At 41.5% G+C, this 18235-nt stretch overlaps 2 protein-coding genes across 4 annotated transcripts in view; one reads left to right on the forward strand and one right to left on the reverse strand.

Annotated features, from left to right (window-relative positions):
- The window catches only part of GTF2H5 (general transcription factor IIH subunit 5), a 9060-nt gene extending 5334 nt beyond the window's left edge, over positions 1-3726 (reverse strand). Inside the window, exons 1-2 of the mRNA XM_012806737.2 lie at positions 3688-3726; positions 2575-2647 (exon numbers count right to left, since the gene is read on the reverse strand). Coding sequence (XP_012662191.1) covers positions 2575-2609 — 35 coding nt within the window. The 5' untranslated portion in view covers positions 2610-2647; positions 3688-3726. The remainder of the gene's footprint in view (positions 1-2574; positions 2648-3687) is intronic.
- A 179-nt stretch (positions 3727-3905) lies between these two features.
- The window catches only part of SERAC1 (serine active site containing 1), a 48170-nt gene continuing 33840 nt past the window's right edge, over positions 3906-18235 (forward strand). Inside the window, exons 1-3 of one of the 3 annotated variants that reach the window (XM_003792407.3) lie at positions 3906-3949; positions 15864-15955; positions 17627-17663. In XM_003792407.3, coding sequence (XP_003792455.1) covers positions 15865-15955; positions 17627-17663 — 128 coding nt within the window. In that variant the 5' untranslated portion in view covers positions 3906-3949; position 15864. Of the gene's footprint in view, positions 3950-15863; positions 15956-17626; positions 17664-18235 lie in introns of those variants that run through there. The other 2 variants (XM_023514625.1, XM_023514626.1) reach the window with 2 other exon arrangements.

Here is an 18235-nt window from a genome sequence, read left to right on the forward strand (position 1 = left end):
GGGCTGGGGATTCGAACCTGCCACCTTAGGTGTACGTGGCTGGCGCCCCAGCCGGTTGAGCTATAGGCGCCGAGCCACCTTGAATTTTTAAAGAATGGAAAGAAGTCAACTTGAGAATGAATTCTCAAGCATGTACTTAAAATGTACACAATCTGTACTGATTCAAAGAGACTATATTTAGAAAATAAAATTTAAGGGACATTTTGTTACGAAACCAGGATGGCCTGGAATAGTCTTGTCTGAATGAATACAGGGCTATTCCATTTTTACTTTAAGGGTGGCAAGACAAAGGAATCTAACATACTAAGTGCTCAGACACTGTTTTGGGTACCTGGGAAACTTCAGTGAATATAGTCATAAATGCTGTGAAATAACAGAAAAATGACTAGACTGATTTTGTCTCAGTTCTTCTTACTTGCTTCTCAGAAGCCAAACCCATAAAGATTAGACTCATATGGTCTAATAATACTTTCTCCAGATTCTTTTCCATTGTGCTATAAACTGGTTGGAATTTGCACCTCTGCAACAAATCTTCCTTGCTGAAGCACTTGCCAAACCAACTATACTAATTGTAACACCAGAGGTCTGCTCCAGCACCTGGACTTGGACACAAATGTAAGTTGGGCATATGCTGCTTGCTTAGGTAACTGCTGTGGTTGGCTCGATTTGGGAAAATGCTTGGTGTGAGCCTGGCAGTTGATGGTGGATCCCAACAAAGAGAAGTTTAAATCAAGCTTGTTTTGACATGAAAATGCAAATTTATGAACATAAACATTTTTCATTTGGATGTAGATTTTGATATGTGATCAGCCCGTAGAAGCAAAGAACTTCATCATATGCAAGTGTTCTTGTTTTTCAATACACTGACGCTGGGCCTATATGGTCACTGCCATAGTAATGGAGTTTAAATATGGCAGGAAGTTAAGCCAATCTAAGACAGGAATCATATTAAAAAACTTCATCCTTTAACTATGCCATACATAGTTTTGAGAAATATTTGAGAAAAATTCTGAGAAATATTTTCATGGCTGTCTGGGTGGAATATACAGAACAGCGCTATGTAAGCTATTATATGTTACCCTGTACAGTGATGGGACTGGAACGTGGAGACAAAATTACTGGGACAGTGGAAGCAGTTTTAGGAAATCCTTGAGTGAACTGCCTCTAAATCCCACACTTGACAAATTCTATACTCCAGGACACCTAAATGCTTCATACAATCTGTGCATGTTATGAGGTAATTACAAGACTCACGCTGATACCATGTTAATAACAATCTTTTCGTTGACATTGAATATATATATGAGAGAAACTAAAGGATTTTCCAGTTATCAATCATCCCAACATGTGTACCTGATTCGGAAGGATTATACCAGCTCTAGCCATATCCTTTATGAATCCATGTTATTTCTTAGGCCTAAGTCTGGTTTGGTTTTTTTTTGAGACAGAGCCTCAAGCTGTCTTTTTTTTTTTTTTTTTTTGAGACACAGTCTCACTTTGTTGCCCTCTGTAGAGTGCCACGGCATCACAGCAACCTCAAATTCCTCAGCTTAAGCTATTCTTTTGCCTTAGCCTCCCAAGTAGCTAAGATTACAGGTGCCTGCCACAATGCCCAGCTATTTTTTTTTTTTACTGTTGTTGTCATTGTTGCTTAGCAGGCCTGGGCCAGGTTCAAACCCAAGAGCCCCGGTGCACGTGGCTGGTGCCCTAACCACTGGGATAAAGGCACCAGGCCAGGCCTAAGTCTTTTTAATGTGGCTCCTAACAAATTTAAGACTATGTGTATGTGAATCACATTATATTTCTATTGGATAGTGCTTCTCTAAATGTTGGAAGTGTCATAGGGTTTCATCTTGCTGCTCCCCACAAGCCTTGCCATCAGAGTAAACAATACCATTATCCCTGCAATGCCTCATATTAGTCGTAAAGAAATGTATAAGTATTTTCAGACAACAAGAGTGTCCACAGGACAAGATGAGAAAGAATTACTGATGGGGTAATAAGCAAACAGAGACTGAGCAAGACTGATCAGCAGCTCAGATTTTAAAACTGGCTGATTACTAAGCCCTACACATTGGATTACTCTGAAAAACAACTCTGCCCATTACAGTTTCCAGTTTCTCCTTTGGAATGTGTGTGTGAAGTTCAGGAAACCTTCCTCAACTGGCTCCCTTGTTTTTCTTTCTCTTTGTAAAAGCTTACAGTTCATAATGGTGATGACATAAGCAAGTTCCTGAACTCTTGCAGGCCCTAAAATTCTAGTTAAGTCATGATGGTTTGAGAATACAAGCACTGTTCCTCTAAAGAGAACTAGTCTAATAAATATACTGCCTCTGAGCATAATGCCAATTACATCAATCCAATAAAGAGACTGAAATCTGGCACTAGGAAGAAACTTAGCAATATAATCTGTCACATGTGTTAAATAAGAAAACTGAAGTTGACAAAACTGAAAGACGTGTTTTCGTGCAGGTCCTCAAAACAAAACAAAGGATGGGATTTTAGAAAAGGTGTACGTGTAAATCAAGATTCAATCTATAAATTGAAAACTCCGGAACAATCAAAACTACTAACCATTCTATAAGCACTCCTTTCAAGACGTTGACCATCTTTTCCCAGTCGGAAGGTGCAGATGACCTCAAGATTGCTAATAAAAAGGATAAGATGACACACAATTCAAAAACATAAACTTCAATATACCTAGGGAATTTACCTCTGAAATGAGGCAAATATTAAATGTCAAGGTTAAAGAGGTCTATGACAGACAAAACATTAAAAACAGATATTCTCGGGAGGCGCCTGTGGCTCAGTGAGAAGGGTGCTGGCCCCATATTCTGAGGGCGGCGGTTCAAACTCGGCCCTGTCCAAACTGCAACAAAAAATAGCCAGGCGTTGTGGCGGGCGCCTGTGGTCCCAGCTACTCGGGAGGCTGAGGCAAGAGAATCGCTTAAGCCCCAAGAGCTGGAGGTTACTGTGAGCTATGATGCCACAGCACTCTACCGTGGGTGACAAAGTGAGACTCTATGTCTAAAAAAAAAAAAATTCCAATCTCTTAACAAAATTAAAACGAATCTAGTTGGAATAAAAAATAATGAAAAAAACTTAATTGCAAACAAATCCTACCTACAGCATTAACTCCACAACGATGTCCCCAACCCAGGTGTAAAACACGCTCATTATTAAAAGACTTTCTTTTCCCTTTCAGGAGAATTATACAAGCCTAGTTCACGGGAGGCAGGAACCACAGCACGGTAGTTCTGAACGGGGCCACAAAAATTACATACCAAGGCCAACCTCATTGCACAAATGAAAAGACCGGCTGAAGAGATTAAGCCATAGCTCTTGGTCAAGAAAAAAAAGGGGAGATGAGCCAGATCTCCCGAACTTCTGTTCCTTAGCTAAATGAACCACGTCCCCGAGGCTCTAAGCTCGAAGTAAACTACCGCGTCCGCCAACTTAATCCTTTCACTTCCAAACCTGGGCGCCAGGCGCGCCGCCCTCTCTGAAACCCAAGACTGAATTAGGGCGGACAGCAGCCCGTCCCCTCCAGGAAGGGCCCGGAAAGGCGAGGGACTGCCTCGTAACTCAGCCCTCGGAGCACAGGCTTCTAGCATTGCCTTCTGTCTTGCCTCCAGCCCCCCTCAGTCCTCCGTGCACCCCACTTTCCACAATCACTGTGACGCTCACCTCACACCTCCGCCTACAGACCGGCTGCGCCTCGCGTCGCCGACAGAGTGCGCCTGCGCCGACACGTCATCGCGCCAGGGACGCGCTCAAGGGAGGAGCGTGCGGAAGCGGTGGGCGTGGACCGGGCAGAGGAGGCGGAGTCACGTGCTGACCGCCGCTGGGTGGCGGGAGGGGGTGGGAGCCGTGGAGGTTGTGGGGGGCGCCCCCGCTGAGGGGGTCCCGGGTGAGCGGTTGGGGGCCGGCCCAGCCCGCGAGTTGACAGGTAGGAAGGGGAGGCCGGGCTCGTGGGGGCGGATGACGGTGTCGCGCAGCTGGGCGCGGCTGGCAGTGGAGGGGGGGACCGGGCACGGCCGGGGCGCCCCTGTGAGGGCGCGCGGCCCCCGATCGACCCTCTGACCCGCCGCGGGGCGTGAGGGCCTCTCTCTGGTTCTCGCGAGCCTGACTTTCCCGGTCGCTGCCCTCCTCTGGTTGCTCTTGAGCCCCTGCGGAGAGCACCCACCGGTTCATTCCTCCTGGAAAGAGAATGCCAAGGAGAAGCAAACAGCCGCAGTCGAACCTGCGCCTTCCAGATCACCGCTTCTTGCTCTCTCTCTGACCAGGGAGGTGGAATAGATTGAATGCTCATAGGTCTCTAAACCCAGCAACGGTCATTTTAAAGCGAAAAATCCCAGGAGGTTCTAAAATTAATCCCTTTTCCCAATTCTAATCTGTGGTTTAATAGACCACACAGTAGTCATTGGAACTAGTTGAGATATGAGGTTCTTGATTTCTATTCCTTAGGTTTAATTGTACTTCCCTAATTAAGCTCATGCTGCTTTATTATATCGTGTGTGCATGTGCTCTCTTTGGAACCCTGCTCTTCCATTTATTTACCTCTTTAGATCCCTCATGTCTTTCCCAACTGGTGGAAATATTGTTGCACTCTCTTTTTTACAAATTGTCTCCATACTTGTTCCCAAGTATCTTTTTTCTACCCCACCCCCACCCCCCTACAGTCTCACTCTGTCGCCCAGTCTAGCGTGCAGTTGCGTCGACCCAGCTTACAGCAACCTCAAACTCGTAGGTTCAAGCAACCCTCCTGCCTCAGCCTACGGAGTAGCTAGAACTACTGGCGCCGCCACACCATGTCTGGCTAATTTTTGTATTCTTAGTAGAAACAGGGTCTTGCTTTTGCTCAGGCTGGTCTCCAACTCTTGGGCTCAAGGGAGCCTCGCCCTTCAAGTCTGATCTTCTAAAAACCTTTAGTTTTCAATATTGTTATGAATAGTATTTTTTATTATTAAAATTCCTAGTGAATTACTATGTGTATATAGAAGGATTTTTTTATTCAGAGATTTTCCTGGCTAAGGCGCCAGTCATACACACCTAAGGTGGCGGGTTCAAATCCAGCCTGGGCCCGCCAAACAACAATGATGGCTGCAACCAAAAAATAGCCGGATGTTGTGGCCGGCGTCTGTGGTGGTCCCAGCTACTTGGGAGGCTGAGGCAGGAGACTCGCTTGAGCCCAGGAGTTGGAGGTTGCTGTGAGCTGTGATGCAACGGCGCTTTACCCAGGGATACAGCTTGAGGCTCCAGCTCAAAAAACAAAAACAGAGATCTGCCTGAAGGCAATTTCTTACACCCCCTAACCAAAATAACCTTTCTAGTCAGTCATTCCTTATCACATCACCATCTGGTATCTTCTACCAGGTTTTAGTACCTCTGTGCCCCCATAAAATTTGCTACTTGTTCACCATTGTAACCTCAAGTGTCTAGAGTAGTGTCTAGCACATTTCAGGTACACAGCAATATTTGGTGAATGAATGGTTTTAAATCTGGGTAATTTGGAGAAACAGGAAAAAAGTGAAGTGAAGTGAAGATGAGAGGAAAACCTGTTCAATTTGAGAGGTGGTGTTCAGCCTACTCAGAAGGTCTTTAGTGCACAAGCAACACGTGGAACTCAAAAGTGACATTCAATGTGAAGAACCAATGAGATGGTCAAGGAGGAGAACACAGGCAAAAAGAACAAGAAAGGACACTTTGGGCCAGGGCACCTGTGGCTCAGGTCTGTAATCCTAGCACTCTGGGTGGCCAAGAAGGGCAGATTGTTTGAGCTCAGGCATTTGAGACTACTTTGAGCAAGAGTGAGACCCCGTACCTCCTCAAAGTAGAAACACTAGCTGGGTGTTGTGGTGGGCACCTGTAGTCTCAGCTATTTGGGAAGCTGTAGCACAAGGATCACTTGAACCCAAAGAATTTGAGGTTGCTGTGAGCTATGAAGACTCCACAAAACTCTGTCCAGGGGAATCCAGTGAGACTGTCTCAAAAAAAAAAAAAAAAAATCAAACTAAAGCTGGGTAGTCTTTTAGGAAGAACACTATACTACTCTAATGAAACACATAAAAGAAGACCCATGTAAATGGTGAGATGTACCGTGTTCATGGACAAGAAGCCTCAGAATCTAAAAGATGTCAGTTTTCTCTAGGTCTACAAATTCAAGGCAATGTGGATTAAAATCATTATAAAGTTTTACAGAACTAGATGTGCTGAACCTAGAATTTATTATATGAGAAGGCAAAGGACAGAAAACAGCTAAGTCAGTTTCTGAGAAGAAAAATAAGGTCTCTGTCTGCCAGATGTAAAGCTTAATACATAGTACAAAGCTGTGATAATTAGGACAGTGTGATCATGGTTCAGGGGTAGAAAAGTAGACTCAGGAAATAAAATAGCCTGCAAACACATCCATGTGTATCTGGGAGCTTAGCATACTATACCGAGCAAGGGAAAAAGCATGGAGTATTCCATAAATGATACTGAGTTATGTGGTATCCATATAGATTACAGACAAAGATTAGATCTTCGGACAATTCACAACAGTAATTTCCAGATTAAAGACCTAAATATGAGAGGCACATCTGGAAGACAGAAAAAATACAGGAGACTATTATCTCTAAGAAAGATTTCTTTTTCTGTTTGTTTTATTATGGTAAAATACACATAAGAATTACTATTTTAGGCTCGGTGCCTGTAGCGCAGTGGTTATGGCACCAGCTACATATACCAACAGTGGTGGGTTCGATCCCGGCCTGGACCAGCTAAGCACCAATGACAACTGCAACAAAAAATAGCTGGGCATTATGGCAGGCGCCTGTAGTCCCAGCTACTTGGGAGACTGAGGCAAGAGAATGGCTTAAGCCAATGGATCACGACCTTTTTGTAACAATGAAAATACACTGTGGCATTAGGAAGGTTGAGAACCACTGGCTTAAGCCCAAAAGTTTGAGGTTGCTGTGAGTTGTGATGCCATGGCGTTCTACCTAAGGCAACATAGTGAGAGACTCTGCCTCAAAAAAATATGTATATAAAAAGAATTACCATTTTAATCATCTTGAAGTTGGTGTTCAGTGACATTCAGATTGTTGCAAAACCATCACTACCATCCATCTCCTGAACTTTTTAATCTCTCTGAGAAGGATTTCTTAAGCTACAAAGCACCATTGAGGATGTTACTGCATTACTTCAAACCAGAGATGATGGTGGCTTAAACTGGATAAAATGGCAGTGAAGATGGAGAAAAGTGGCTGGATTTGGAATATGTTTTGATACTAGAGAACAGAAATTTTGCATGGTTTGGATATAGGGTGAGGGGAAAACGAGGAATTAAGGGCAACACCGAAGGGTTTTGCATGATTTATGAGCAAACAAAGGCCATTTACCATTTGGTTGATTGTGATAGAGAAGATAAGTTGAGGAAGAGTTTCAGGAGGAAAAGAATTTTGGACAGTTGTTTGAAAGACCTATTGGACATCCAAGTGGACTTGTTCAATAGCCATTCGTATGTGAGTCTGGAAAGGTGGCTAGAGGTACTTTGAGATCACTAGCATATAGATACTTAAAGCTGGTATGTTAAGATTACAGTCAGCTGTATTACACAGATATATAAAAATGGCTTAAATATGCATCTGATTACATAGGTAGGCAGAGCACTGCTCATATGGAAGCAGCTCCATGATCACTGGGCTTGAATTCTTCTGTCCTGTACTTTGCTATCCTTAGCATGATAGCTGATCGTTAAGGTGGTTGCTTTCACTCCGTTGTCACTTGCTTATTCTAGTAAGAGGGAAGAGAGAAGGATGAAGAAAAGTACACACTCATTTTAAGGACACTTTACAGAATTTGCACATGATACATTGATTCATATTCATTCCATTAGCCAATTCTTAGTGACCACACTTAACTATAAGGAAAGAAAGGTGGTGTTCAGGTTTTATTAAGAATGAAAGGGTGAGGCTCGGCGCTTATAGCTCAACCAGCTAAGGCGCCAGCCATGTACACCTAAGGTGGCGGGTTTGAATCCCCAGCCCGGACCCGCCAAACAACAATGACGGCTGCAACCAAAAGATAGCTGGGCGTTGTGGCGGGTGCCTGTGGTCCCAGCTACTTGGGAGGCGGAGGCAGGAAACTTGCTTGAGCCCAGGAGTTGGAGGTTGCTGTGAGCTGTAATGCCACGGCACTCTACCCAGGGGGACAGCTTGAGGCTCTGTCTCAAAAAAAAAAAAAAAAAAAAAAGAATGAAAGGGTGAAATGATATTTAATTTCAATCTGCTTTCTTCTTTAACCCAAGCAGTAAAGCTATCATTAAGACCCTAGTGACCAGCTCAGTGCCTGTGGCTCAGGTGGCTAGGGCACCAGCCACATACACCTAGGGTGGCGGGTACAAGCCCAGCCTGGGCCCACCAAACAACAATGACGGCTGCAACCAAAAAATGGATGGGTGTTGTGGCAGGCACCTGTGGTCCATCCCAGCTACTTGGGAGGCTGAGGCAGGAGACTCGCTTGAGCCCAGGAGTTGGAGGTTGCTGTGAGCTGTGATGTCACAGCACTCTGCCTAGGGGGATGGCTTGAGGCTCTGTCTCAAGGAAGAAAAAAAAAAAAAAAGACCCTAGTGACCTCCTTGTTATTAATTTTCTTTTTAATTTCTTTTTTCTTTAGAGACAGGGTTTTACTCTGTCACTCTTGCTGTAGTGCAGTGGCACAATCATAGCTCTCTGCAGCCTTAAATTCCTGGGCTGAAGCAATCTCCTGCCTCAGCCTCTAAAGTAGCTAGAGGCACATACCACTACGCCCAACTTATTTTTTGTAGAGTCAGGGGCTTGATATGTTGGCCAGTCCGGTCTTGAATTCGTGGCCTCAACAATCTTTCCTTCTTGGCCTCCCAAAATACTGGGATTATAAGTATGGACCACCACAGCCAGATCCACTTGTTAAATTTAATGGAACTTTTGAATATTGTTTTATTTTGTAATCCATATCTACCTTTTTACTTTCTCTTTCCTTAGTCTCCTCAGAATGTCTCCTGTTTGCTACTTAAAACCAGTGCTTCAGACTTAATGTAATCACATCCGTAATCTCAAAGGTTCTTTGGCAAGCTGAATCTAAAATTATATGGAAGTGCCAAGAACTTAGAACAGTCCATCTTGAAAAGGTAGAACCAAGATGGAGAACTTGTATTACCTAGCTTCAAGTCTTACTATAAAACAGCACAGAATTTATATAGAGGTAGACAGATCAATGGAATGGAATAAAGAGTATAGAAATAGGTTCGTTCTTACATAGTCATTTGATTTTTGTATAAGGGATTAAGTCAGTTCAGTAGGGAAAGGACGCTTTTTTCAACAAGTTATACTGAAACTGTTGAATATTCATATAGAAAAAAAATCAACCTCAACTTCTTTCTCACCCCTTACATAAACATTAACTTGAGATGAATCATAGACCTAAATGTAAAATCTAAAATGAAAACATATTTTAGACAAACACATGGAAGAATATCTGTAAATTTTAAGTAGACAGCAGTTTCTCAGAACACAGAATGCAATGACCATAGAGAAAAAAATTGATAAAAACACTTTATCAGAATTAAAACTTCTGTTCATCAACATATACCTTTAAGAAAATAGCCAGTCACATATTCAGAAGAGATATTTGCAGTATGCAGTTGCAGTCCACAAATTAATGTTTTAGTCAATGATAGACTGCGTATATGACAGTGGTCCCATAAGATTATAATGGAACTGAAAAATTTCTTGCTACCTGGTAATGACATAGCCTTCCTAATGTAGCACAATGAGTTATTCACATTTGTGGTGATAGTGTAAACCTACTTTGCTTCCAGATGTCTAAGAGCCTAGCACATACAATTATGCGTAGTACATAATACTTGATAATATGTATTACTGAACTAATCATTATTTTATAGCGTATTCCTTCTACGGATAAAAACTACTGTAAAACATGAACGGGCATGGTGGCTTGCGCCTGTAATCTTAGCACTGTGGGAGGCTGAGGCAGGTAGATTACTTGAGCTCAGGTGTTTGAGAGCAGCCTGAGTAGGAGTGAGACCCTGTCTCTACTAAAAATGAAAAACTGAGGCAAAAGGATTGCTTGAGCCCAAGAGTTTGAGGTTACTGTGAGCTATGATGCCAAGGTACTCTACTGAGGGCAAAAAAGTGAGACTCTTGTCTCAAAAAAAACAAACAAAAAACTACTGTAAAACAGTAAGCCATGTTACCCCAGCAGCAGCCTCACACATCTCATGTTTACCATTGTCTCTCGATTATATCATTTTCTCTTAGGCTTGATTTACTCTCTTTATATTCCTTAGTATATAAAATCCATGGCTAATGTTACCAGAAAGAGGCCACATTAAGTGGCTGACCTGGAAATGAAATTAAATTGATTAGGGATTGTAAATGTAGAAATTGAATGAAGGTTATTGCTCACCAGACAGGCATGCCCTGTTCCACCATAGAATTCTTTAAGAATAAGAACAAAGTGATGGAAACTGTTAAAGAGTCTGCTTCATTGAAGGCAATAAGACTAACAAAAATTCAAGAAGGGCCTATATCAGATGTGGAGAAACTTCTAATGACCTAGATTAGGACCAGACACAGAAGTATATTCCCCTCAGCACCATGATACTCAAAGAAGTGGATGGACCCAATACATTGTTGAATTTACTGCTATGTCTGAGTGGTTTAAACCAGTGGTTCTCAACCTTCCTAATGCCGTTGCCCTTTAATACAGTTCCTGTGGGTTGCTACCCACAGGTTGAGAACCGCTGGTTTAAACCATTCAAGAATCATAATGCACATTACATAATATGAAAGTGAGTATTGAGTCTGTGAATGCTGATATGAAAGCAGCTAAAGAATTTTTAGAAGCTAGATATGAAGGAAAGCTGATTATGAAGGAAAATTATTTGCCAGAGCAAATCTTCACTATGGATAAAACCTCTCCATTCTAGAAATGGAGAAATGATAAAACCTCTTCATTCTTGAAATGATTTTCATTCATAAGGAAGCCAAGTCAATGCCAGGTTTCAAGCCTCCTAAGGACAGGATAACCTTTGGGGCAGCACAGCCTGTATGAATTGAAGCCCTTGTGATCTGGCACTGTGAGAACTGTAGTACCTTCAAGCACATCAGTAAACACACACTGCCCTGTACTACAGGAGCACTAAAAAATTATGGGCGACTCAGTCTCTATTATATCTTTCAAGATTTTGTTTATTGTTGATAATGCTCCCATACCTCCCCTTATTGGTGGTCTTCATTCCAATATCAGAATTATTTCTCCCTCCAAATACCACTCATCTGATCAACCAAAGGGACTAGGTCTATCTATCCTCCTACTTAGGGAGGACCTTTGCTCACACTATTGCTGCAACTGAGAGGACACTGATGTAATTCTGAAGGATTACAGCATCTAAGACTCATCAGGAACCTTGCTTGGGCTTGTGGTGATGTCACTAGGGAGTGTATAGTGGCATCTGGAAGACACTTCAGAGATTCGTCCTTGACTTTAAACGATTTGTCAAGGATGAGGGAGTTTGCAAAAATCAACAGGCCTGTGGTTGGGATGGTAAACAACTTTAACCTATATGCAAATATTTATACCTGTTTCATTCATGTTTACCAGAAACTTCAAATAGGCTAGGTATTCCTCAGCTGGGGAACGTATAAAGAAAGTAATTTTACAAAGGAGTGGTACAAATATCCTAACTAATAAAAGGAATATACTACTGGTGTACACGACAAGATGGTTAATTCTCAAGTACGTTTTCCTTTTCTTTTTTTTTTTGAGACAGAGTCTCACTTTGTCACCCTTGGTAGAGCGCTGTAACATCATAGCTTACAGCAACTTCAAACTCTTGGGCCCAAGTGATTCTCTTTTCTCAGTTTTTCATTTTTACTAGAGATGGGTTCTCTTGCTCAGGCTGGTCTTGAGCTCCTCAGACTCCTGAGCTCAAGTGATCTACCTACCTTGGCCTCCCAGAGTGCTACGATTATAGGTGTGAGTTATTATGCTTAGCCTCAAGTATGTTTTTCTAAGTGAAAAAAGCTAGACTCAGAGGCTACATATTGTATGGGTCTATTTATAGGACAGTCTTGTAAAGGCAAAACTATAGGGAGAGAAAACAGATGAGTGGTTTCAGAGGTGCGTGTGGGAGAGACTTGACTACAAAGGAAGACAGAAAGGCCACGGTGGCTCACGCCTTTAATCCTAGCACTCTGGGAGGCCAAGGTAGGTGGATTACCTGAGCTCGGGAGTTCGAGACCAGCCTGAGGAAGAGTAAGACCCCATCTCTAAAAAATTAGCAAGGCATTGTGCTGGGCATCTGTAGTCCCAGCTCCTCAAAAGGGTGAGGCAAGTCACTTGAACCCAGAAGTTTGAGGTTGGTAAGAGCTATGATACAGCACTCTACCCAGGGTGACAAAGTGGGACTCTGCCTCCAAAAAAGGGACACAGAAATATTTATGTTGATAAAACTTTTATATTTTTTGGGCAACATCCGTAGCTCAGTGGGTAGGGTGCCAGCCACATACACTGAGGCTGGCGGGTTCAAACCTCGCCCAGACCAGTTAAAAACAACAACAACAACAACAACAATGGCAACTGCAACAAAAAAAAAAATGCAGGGTGTTGTGGCAGGCTCCTGTAGTCCCAGCTACTTGGAAGGCTGAGGCAAGAGAATCACTTAAGCCCAAGAGTTTGAGGTTGCTGTGAGCTGTGATGCTACAGCACTCTACCCAGGGCACCAGCTTGAGACTGTCTCAAAAAAAAAAAATTGAGTACTTTTTAATTCTTTTTTTGAGACAGTGTCACTTTATGTCGCCCTTGGTAGTCTCACTTGTCTCCCACCCTTATTTCGGAGTGTAGGAGCAGAGAAAGCATACTTTTCAGATTAGGGCTCTACAACAGTAGAAAGAGGAGGTGTTAGTATATTGAGGAAGCAAGCAGGGAGAGGAGTTGGAGGCCAGCAGGGAAGAAGTACAGACCCAATGGTGCTCATTCTGGGAAAGGGAAGAGGCTCAGGACTTGTTGAGGCTGAGAGCAGATCCAGAACCAGGCCTGATAACATAACCAAGACTCTGGTGAGGAAGTAGAGGAAGCATATTTCTGGCATACTCAAATCTATACCCAGTACTTGGTGGAAGGGAAGCCTGGGGAGGAAGTGAATTTAATTTAATTGCTAGGAAGGTTTTTAGGCCAGACAAGTAATTGTAAAGATTGTATAATGTTTTACACTTGGTAAGTGTGCTGTGTTTTTTAGTGTAGTTTTCATGTAGTAGCTACAATACAAATCTACACCAGTTCTGCCCTGGTTTTGTGAGTGCCTACTAGAGTATAGTCTTTTTTTTTTTTTTGAAGCAGAGTCTCACTATATCACCCTTGGTAGAGTGCTATGGTGTCACAGCTCACAGCAACCTCAAACTCTTGGGCTTAAGGGATTCTCTTGCCTCAGCCTCCCAAGTAGCTGGGACCACAGGCGCCCACCACAACGCCTGGCTATGAGTTACAGTCTTTTTTTTTTTTTTTTCTTTGAGACAGAGCCTCAAGCTGTCCCCCTGGGCAGAGTGTCGTGGCATTACAGCTCACAGCAACCTCCAACTCCTGGGCTCAAGCGAGTCTCCTGCCTCAGCCTCCCAAGTAGCTGGGACCACAGGCGCCCGCCACAACGCCCGGCTATTTTTTTGGTTGCAGCCATCATTGTTGTTTGGCGGGTCCGGGCTGGGGATTCGAACCCGCCACCTTAGGTGTACGTGGCTGGCGCATTAGCCGGTTGAGCTATAGGCGCCGAGCCGAGTTACAGTCTTTATATCATTTTTGCTTTTATCTGCTTACAGAGAAGTAGCTGTAACCCACTAAACAAGTAAGAAAGTAACAGTGACCTACGAAACAATGACACAAGTTTACCTGTTGCTTAATTTAGTTTGCTTAGTCACTAGTCAATACATTAGAATCACAATTAAGAAGAAATCTTCAAGTTCTTGATATTTCTCATGTAGCCTCATGTATAGCAATAATTTCCCCCATCCCTATAAAGCTGCTAAAAGGTTTTAATATGTGGAACCTAAGGACCGTTTCTTACAGTCATCTCTCAGAATACCTTCCTTCTTGTCCCTTATGTAAAAAAGAAAAAGTCTCATTTCCCACAGACCATCTGTTATGGTTCTAGAATACTGAGTTTTTCTAGGAATGACTGTATCATAATTAGATCATCTTTACTCAGTTGGTGAACTACTTGAATGACAGTTCTTTTTTGATAAACAAATTTTAAATATTTTATTTTTAATGTTTTTCTTTGTTCATTTAGGCTACCCTATCTTAAGAAAATTTCAAAAATTTTAAACAATGTTGGGTACCGTCTAGAACAGTGGTTCTCAACCTGTGGGTCGCAGCCCACAGGAACTATATTAAAGGGTTACAGCGTTTGGAAGGTTAAGAACCACTGATCTAGAAGGAGCTGGAGAAAAGCAAACACGTGTCTGGATTGTAAGTAACCTTTTCATTTCTGTAGGGTGTTGCACCATCAGAGATAAATATGCATAGACGCGCGTATGTGCGTGTGCCTATAGTGGTATTCTGATGATGCCTATAGTGGTATTCTGATCTGTATATTCTTGTTGCTTGTTAGTCACAACTGGACACAGATTGAAGAAGAACAATTAAAATGTCAGCAAAACATTCTTCTAATAAATGTTTTAAGTTTTTAAGGGAGAAATTTTTTTAATTGAAAAGTTTTGCTTTGGCTGCTGTCTCCTTGGCTGTACAGAAGCTTTTCAATTTAATTAAATCCCATTTGTTTATTGTTGTGGTCGTCTATTGCCATGGCAGTCTCCTTCATAAAGTCTTTCCCCAGGCCGATATCTTCCAATGTTTCTTTGAGGATTTTTATCATTTCATGCCTTAAATTTAAGTCCATTATCCATCTTGAATCAATTTTTGTGAGTGAAGAAAGGTGCAGATCCAGTTTCAGTCTTTTTCATGTGAATATCCAATTCTCCCAGCACCATGTATTGAACAGGGAGTCTTTCCCCCAGTGGATGTTCTTATTAGGTTTATTGAAGATTAGGTGGCTGTAAGTTGTTGGTTTCATTTCTTGGTTTTCTGTTCAATTCCAAATGTCTATGTCTCTTTTTTTGTGCCAGTACCATGCTGTCTTGACTAGTATGGCCTTGTAGTACAGCCTAAAATCTGGTATGGTGATCCCTCGGCTTTGTTTTTATTACTAAGAACTGCCTTAGCTATGTGGGTTTTTTCCTGGTTCCATACAAAACGCAGAATCATTTTTTCCAAGTCTTGAAAATAGGATGTTGGTATTTTAATAGGGATGGCGTTGAATCTGTAAATTGCTCTGGGAAGTATAGACACTTTAACAATGTTGATTCTTCCCAGCCATGAGCATGGTACGTTCTTCCATTTGTTAAAGTCCTCTGCTATAATAGGCATACTCTTATTTGACAATATGCATGTTATTTTCTTTGCATTACTATTATTATTATTGCTTAATACTTTGTTGCAGCAATTGTCTGATTTCTTTTCTGCATGTATTTATCTTCATTCATTCTTTATGAGGTTTGTGTGTCTAGTTCTTATCTTAAACGTTGTTATTGTTGTTAAATTTTAAGCCTTTTTAATTCTGTGAAGGCAAAAAGTGGAAACCTAATAATCACATGTATATGTAAAAAGAAAAAAATAATAATTAAAAACAAAGAAAAGTTTTTTTCCTGGTTTTGGAAAGTCTAAGTCTGTGGGCTGTCAATTCATGTGGTGCTAACATGTTCTTATAGTTGAAAAAGTTTTGAATTAGATGCTGAGTTACATTTGTTATAATTGTTCTGTGTACACAGAATGTCCCTGGCTGCTTATTGTGTCATCTGTTGCAGAAGAATAAGAACCTTTACTCCCCCGCCAAAAAGGGACACATACTGGAGAGATATCAGTGAGTATGGCTAAAACAACAGTATTTTTTTTTAATAGAAACAATGATTAAAATTGTGGTCAAGTTTTCATGGTGGGCCACGCAAATTTATTTACCTCATGATTAAATGTCAGATCTGTTTCTCTTTCTGTACTGATGGTCTATCCCAAATTTTAGGTCCAGAGCCCATACATACTCCTTTTTCTTAGAAATTCTTTTCCCTCCCCTACTTTACTTGTCAGATTTCATATTCGTCCTTCTAAATTTAAATACAGTTGCATTCTCTTTCAGGAGACATGTATTAAGCTCTCGCAAGAGAAGGTGCTGGGCCCCTGTGTTAGGTTTTGGGAATACAGTACTGAGCAAGGAAGATGTTGTTCTGGCCCTGCCAGGACTTGGACAGGTTCTGATGTAGTCCCCACCCAGCCTTTCTCCAGGAAGCTTTCCCTGATGCCCTCGACCAGCTTAGATCTGTTGCTTATCATTTCGTAGAGTCATGTATAACTTAGGAAATTATCCAACTTCCCTTATAGAGTGTAAACTCTATGAGGGTAGTGTTTTCTTTACCATTATATCCTAGATGTTTATTTACGTATGGCATATAGGTAATCAAATAGAATTGTTGAGTGATAGAATGAAATAATTTCATATTTCAAGTAATTTCTCACCTTTTCTGAGCACTATTTCCTTTATTTATCAAATCTGATTTGCTATAGCTGTGTTTTTTAGCCACAGCTGCCGAGTCTCTAGGAATTCCAATATTTTTGGGTAGTTATCAGGTTACGTTAGTCAAGATTAAGAGGCATATGTATTCCATAGGCAATTAACAGTGTCTACCAGTAGGATTTTTTTTAATGTTAAAAAATGTTTTTTGGCCAGGCACAGTGGCTCACACCTGTAATCCCAGCACTTTGGGAGGCTGTGGCAAGAGGATTGCTTGAGTCCAGGAGTTCAAGATCAGCCTTGACAATACAGTAACAAAGAAAAAAGCCAATCTGGTGGAATGCACATCTAATCCTTGCAACTTGGGAGGCTGAGGCAGGGATTGCTTGAGCCCAGGAGTTCAAGACTGCAGTGAGCCATGATCACACTACTATACTCTGGCCTGGGCAACAGAGCAGAATTCTGTCTCTAAAAATAAAAAATAAATGTTTTCCAGTTCTAAACAAAAATTTATTAAAAACTTGTAGAATGTAATTTATATCTTATATAATTACTTCAGGAAACATCATTTTATGTTTCTAATTGACAGCATAATCTCTTAATATAGTCTTAGTAGTCATAGGGAGCAGTCTCCCCTTTCCTTTATTTAATTGGTTGTTAATAAAAGTAGTCAGAAGGGAAGTAGGTCCCCTGGACATTGCATTCAATGGAAGCACAGTAGTCCTAGCAATATCAGTGGGGGTCTCTAGTGATTTTATCCTAGGGGGATGGAAGAATAAGAGATAGAGGAAGAGGAGGATGAATATGAAATGCTATAAATATATATTACATTTTTGAACCCAGTGCTTATTGACTGGTTTGTTTGTATCTGAGGATAGCAACTAAATTGATACTACATAGAAAAATATCAGTAACTTCTTTTTTGATAATATATAGTACATAGGTAGAGACTTACACTGTTACCTATTTCCTGTCACGCTTTTAAAAAGAAAATTCATCACACTGACTTCTTTTCTTTTCTTTTCGAAGGAAATATAATAAAATTTACTGGATCACTTATTTTAGGGTAAGTTGTCAACTGACAGATATTAATTTGGCTTTATTACAGTCCTATTCAAAACCTCAGTGGAAGTGATTTACAGGTGGCCTGGGGTAGTCAGAAGGTATAGGTTTTGGAATTAGACAGATGGATTTAGTCACTGGTTCTACCTTAAATGCTATCTTGACCTGGCTTCTTTATCTCATGAGGAATATTTTCTTGGGATCCCAGTGTGCAGTAGGGACTCTGCCTGCCTGGCACTGTCGCTGTAAGGAAAAACTCTTGACATGTCCACGGTGGGCATTTGGCATTTGCACACTTAAAATCGTGTCTAGTGTTAGGTTCTAAAGTGGGTGAAGAGGCAAAAACAGACTGTAGTCAAAATTAATTTTGAAAATTCCTTAAAACACCATCGTAGTGGTCATGAAAGGAAATTGCAGCTGCTGGAGAAAACCAGCAAATTGACTGCTCCCCTCTCATGCTCCTGCGGGGTGTGTGCTTAGTGAGCAGAGGGACCCTCCTGCGAGTTCTGTTTTTCATCCTCTTTCTTCTAGGTTTTTTTCAGGGGATATATACATTAAATGTATATCTAATACTAC

Source organism: Otolemur garnettii, unplaced genomic scaffold (genome assembly GCF_000181295.1).
Source record: "Otolemur garnettii isolate 467f Iridium unplaced genomic scaffold, OtoGar3 scaffold00056, whole genome shotgun sequence".
NCBI lineage: Eukaryota > Metazoa > Chordata > Mammalia > Primates > Galagidae > Otolemur > Otolemur garnettii.